The 4458-nt window shown below is 31.8% G+C and overlaps 1 protein-coding gene across 1 annotated transcript; it reads left to right on the forward strand.

The window, feature by feature from the left end:
- Positions 1-999: 999 nt before the first annotated feature.
- Positions 1000-4124, forward strand: LOC136221965 (uncharacterized protein At3g17950-like). The gene is made up of 3 exons (XM_066009440.1): positions 1000-1271; positions 1486-1635; positions 3534-4124. Exons 1-3 carry the CDS (start codon positions 1260-1262, stop codon positions 3984-3986), a joined length of 615 nt encoding a protein of 204 aa, XP_065865512.1. The 5' UTR covers positions 1000-1259; the 3' UTR covers positions 3987-4124.
- Positions 4125-4458: the final 334 nt, after the last annotated feature.

Consider the following 4458-nt stretch of genomic DNA (forward strand, 5'->3'; position numbering starts at 1 on the left):
TTTATCTATTTTCATTATAATTATATTTATATATAATTTATGCTTTGTCATTATATATATTATCATTATTTATTATAATTATAATTATTTGGTGCAACTTATTTGCAAATTTTACGAAAAGTAAATAAATATTATATTAATACGTTTACATTACAATGCTCTAAAAAATTAACTGGCTCAACTACCTTAATATCTCAAATAGTGCAATTTTATCCCTAATATTAGAAGCCAATAGCAATTTTACCCTTAACATTGATAAATTGAGTCAAGATTTTGTATTCATATGAAAATTCATATTTAGACGTTAGGAGTAAAATAACCCCGGACCCAAAACGTTAAAGGTATTTTTGTACCTTAATACTTAATTGTAATAAAAAGTTAAGAGTGTGTATTCATATAAAAATTTGTATTTAATTTCATAGGCTTTAAATTATATATAAATTTGTGTTTGTATGTAATTTATATTTTTAATTTAAATTAGACTCATTTTTATTTAATGTCATAGGATTTTATCGAGCCTAGATTTTATTTGATATTTAATTTAGTTTAATCTTTAATAATATGTTTATTTATTATTGATATTATTTTTTTTGGTAGAAATATTATTATTATTATTATTATTATTATTATTATTATTATAAGCTTATTAATGTCCAATATTATCATTAAATTATTTTAAAGTCTAATATCATCATTATTGTTACGTTCGATTAAATTCGGTTAAGTTCGGTATCATTCAGTTAAGTTCAGTATCATTCAGTTCAGTTCAGTTCAGTTCAGTAATAAAGAACAGAGTCTAACTCCTCTATAAATGTGGTTTGATATCCGGTCCGGTTCCGATAATATTGGTTAAAAATGCAAATGACAGTTTTAAGTGAGTAGCTCTGGGTCTGGTCCTTCCCTTGCCCAATGTCCATATATACTACACCTACCAGAGATCTTAAGACCCTCAAATGATTATGTTTCTTTACCTTTAGACGACAAAAGAAGCATAAATCATATGACTTTCTTTCTCTTTTTGACCCTTTTCTGCCTGTTTTTACTCCACTTCTCACTTTCTTCATCTCATGCCCTTCACATTTCACCGCCAATTCTCAATTTCTCACAAACAATTTAACAAACACTTGTCTTGCATAACATAAATAAAAACACCAACCACAAAAGACACTTCCCCCTTTCACATCCGGGGACCTCAATCCCACCTACTCGCCACTTCTTCTTCCATCTATTCATATGAATTATAACTCCTCTTGATAGCTATGCCTCAACAGGTATTCTTGTCTTCTTTCCCCCCTTTTGCATTATCCCCTCATGGGTTGTCTCCCCCAATTTTTTTCCTTGAGTTTCTGCATCTTTTGCTATAATTTCTCTGACCAAATGTTGTCTCTTTTGCTTGTCATATTGCTTATTGTTTATTGTTTGTGATGGTGATGGTACAATTATGTTTACTGGCTTTGATAGTGAAGGGGGTTTTGTGATTTTTAGGAAGAAGGGTGGCCTTTGGGGTTGCAACCCCTAAATGTGAGAGTTGGGTTACCGAGAAATGGTGATTTTTCTGGATCAATATCATTCAACACTCTACATACTGCCTCTCCAACTTCCTCCACAGATTCTTCTTCAGATTTAGACACTGCGGTGAGTAGAAATGGCAGTGGTTTTAATAAAAGGTCTAATCTTTTACTTTTGTGTTTCATCTTTAGGATTCTAATTTCTGAAAAGACATATATCATTATCATACTCCTGTATCTTGCTTTTGTTTCTTTTTGCTTTGTTTTCTTCTTCCATGATTTTGAGACTTTAAACTCTTATGCATGTTTGGTAAAATGTAATTAGAATCAAATTTACAGAGTAATACCTACTTCCATTGTTAAACCACACTGCACTTTGGCTTATCAAAGAGTACACTAATTTTGGTTTTCTTTACATTAATTGAAGTGGCCTAAATGAACAATCAGCAGGACAGCCTTTTGAAAAGAATGCCAGTTACCCATTAATGGGGTTGTAATGCAACATTCAGGAGTAGCCATTTCAGGTTATAAATGCATATAAATGATATATATGATATAAATGCATGATAAATATGGTAATTATGTCATATCAGTCGGGTTTTCTCTATGATAAATCGTGTTAACGTGTTATCGTGTCAAAAATTGCCACCCTTATCAACTTTGAAAACCCTTCCATCCCACGTTCTATGAGTATAACATCTTTGAAAATATTTATATTATTTGTTAATTTGCTAAAGGGAAAGGTACAAAAATTACCCTTAGCATTGAAAATCGAGAGCAATTTTTACTCGTATGTTTGTAAATCGGGTCAATTTTGCCTCTTGCTTTTCAAAGTTGGATCAATTTTCTATCATTATTAATAGAGCACTCTATTAAGTCATAAATCTCAGTATGTCCACTCCACATCACTCATCAGTCACATATCAATGATGTGTGTACACACGTGAAAAAAAAATTAATATGTTGTTGATGAGTGATAACATAAAGAACATGTAAAGTGCAGAGATTCAACTGCGTAAAGTATAATTATAGTTAGAAGTAAAATTGATCCATTGCAAACGTTAAGGTATGATTTTACCATTTATAACTTTAGAGGTAAATTGCTCCTAACTACGTTAAAAGTTTTTTTTTTTTTTTTTTTTTTTTTGTAGCTTATCTTTTCTAATTACTGCACCCAAAATTCAGTAACCCTTTCTAGAAACGAAAGGCCATTGATCCCCTCAAAAGTCTGCATTGTATCCCTTACAGATTAATTGATGCTAACAGATGATCAATTATTGAGTGTACCTTTGTATTCAGTAGCTAGTATCATTTCAATGCACAGGCTACCACTTTTTAATTGTCTTTAGCTCGTGACAAGTCCTTACTCTTTGTATTTTAGACTTTTAGTCAATATGATATGAACCTTCACTTGACTTTCTTGTCTTCAAACAGCATCTTACTTTTACTGGGTTAATTACACTCATGGTTATTAAAAATGTAACATTTTTATCACAAATCTTAATTTCTTAACATTAAACATCACGATCCAAATATGATTTCACCCGACGTCCTTTTGGCTAGGTTCCAAGAAATACAGTTGTCGGAGATGACGTGAGAGTCACCTAAACAAAATTAAATTGCGGACACGGTGGTTTGGAATCTCCTATGTGGCATGTGTTTCTCACGTGTCATCCGACAACTGTATTTGCTGGAATCTGGACAAAAAGACAATAGTTTCGACGTTTTCTTAACATTTGCGGAAATAGCATTCGGTTTCTAGATGCAACTAGCCCTACTTTTAGTCTTGCATTTGAAGTATTAGTACACATAGTATTTAAATAATGAAAGTAGACAGAAACAACACATTCTAACAGTTTTGACCACATATTAGCCACAGATGTAAAGTCCTTATGTCCTGTTGAAGTTTGTTTTTTTATTAATAGTGCATGTGATGATGTGAAGTGTTTCTATGGATATCATCATACACAGTACGGTAGATGGACTTCTAATCTCTCATTTTTTTGGTGTATAAAAATGATTCAGTCTACAGGATCTTTTTTCCATGACAGAAGCATTACATTAGGGAGTCTTATAGGTGCTTCTTCTTCTTCAAAGATATTAAAATCATCAAGAGTGAGGAAAGTAGAAGCAGTGAAAGAAAAGAAGAGCAAAACATGGATATTTTCATTATGTCCAAGAGAGACAACAGATGCTGAAAATGGAAACAACATTAATGTTAATGTTAACAATAATCCTCCATCTCTTGGAGATTTTCTTGCTGTGGAAAGAAGAGCAGCAGCTAATGAATGTAGAAGGGATGTTCATGTTGATGTTGATAGCCCCAATGATATTTATGAAGGTGTGATGATGGAATCTAATTCTCTGTTTGTTAATGGTCAAGTTGCTCCTCCAAGAAATAGTCAATGTGATGAACGTGGCAGTGAACATGGAGGAGCTCCTGTTCTGTTTTCATGCATGTGTGGACACCTTTCTTGAAACTTCTATTTGATGATTTGATTCCATGTCCTAGGTAGGCTGAGAACTGAAGTTAAACCTCAATTTTTCACTTGTTTGTGAGAGGAAAAGGAATCTATTTCATATCAATGCAATCCCATTTGGTCCTGCATTTTTTCAGAGGTATCTCTACATGGACATGGTTCTCCTGTTCGGAGCTTCTTTTTTTTTGCTTTTTTCACTTCAAATAGTGGAATAAAGGTGTTTGATTAGTATTTAGAAACGAAGAAAAAAAAACTAAGTATTTCTACTAGCAAACAGTAACAATAAATAGGAAATCATTAGAAAATTTATGCATTATGATAAATTCTACCATGATTAGAATCCATTATCAATGGATTGAACTAATGCAAATAGAACTTTTAAATAACATTCTATCCATTTTGCGGATATATACACAAATTTATTTATTTTACATTCCATGAAATAAACACAAATAAACACGATACCTCTG

This window comes from Euphorbia lathyris, chromosome 3 (genome assembly GCF_963576675.1).
Source record: "Euphorbia lathyris chromosome 3, ddEupLath1.1, whole genome shotgun sequence".
Taxonomy (NCBI): Eukaryota; Viridiplantae; Streptophyta; class Magnoliopsida; order Malpighiales; family Euphorbiaceae; genus Euphorbia; species Euphorbia lathyris.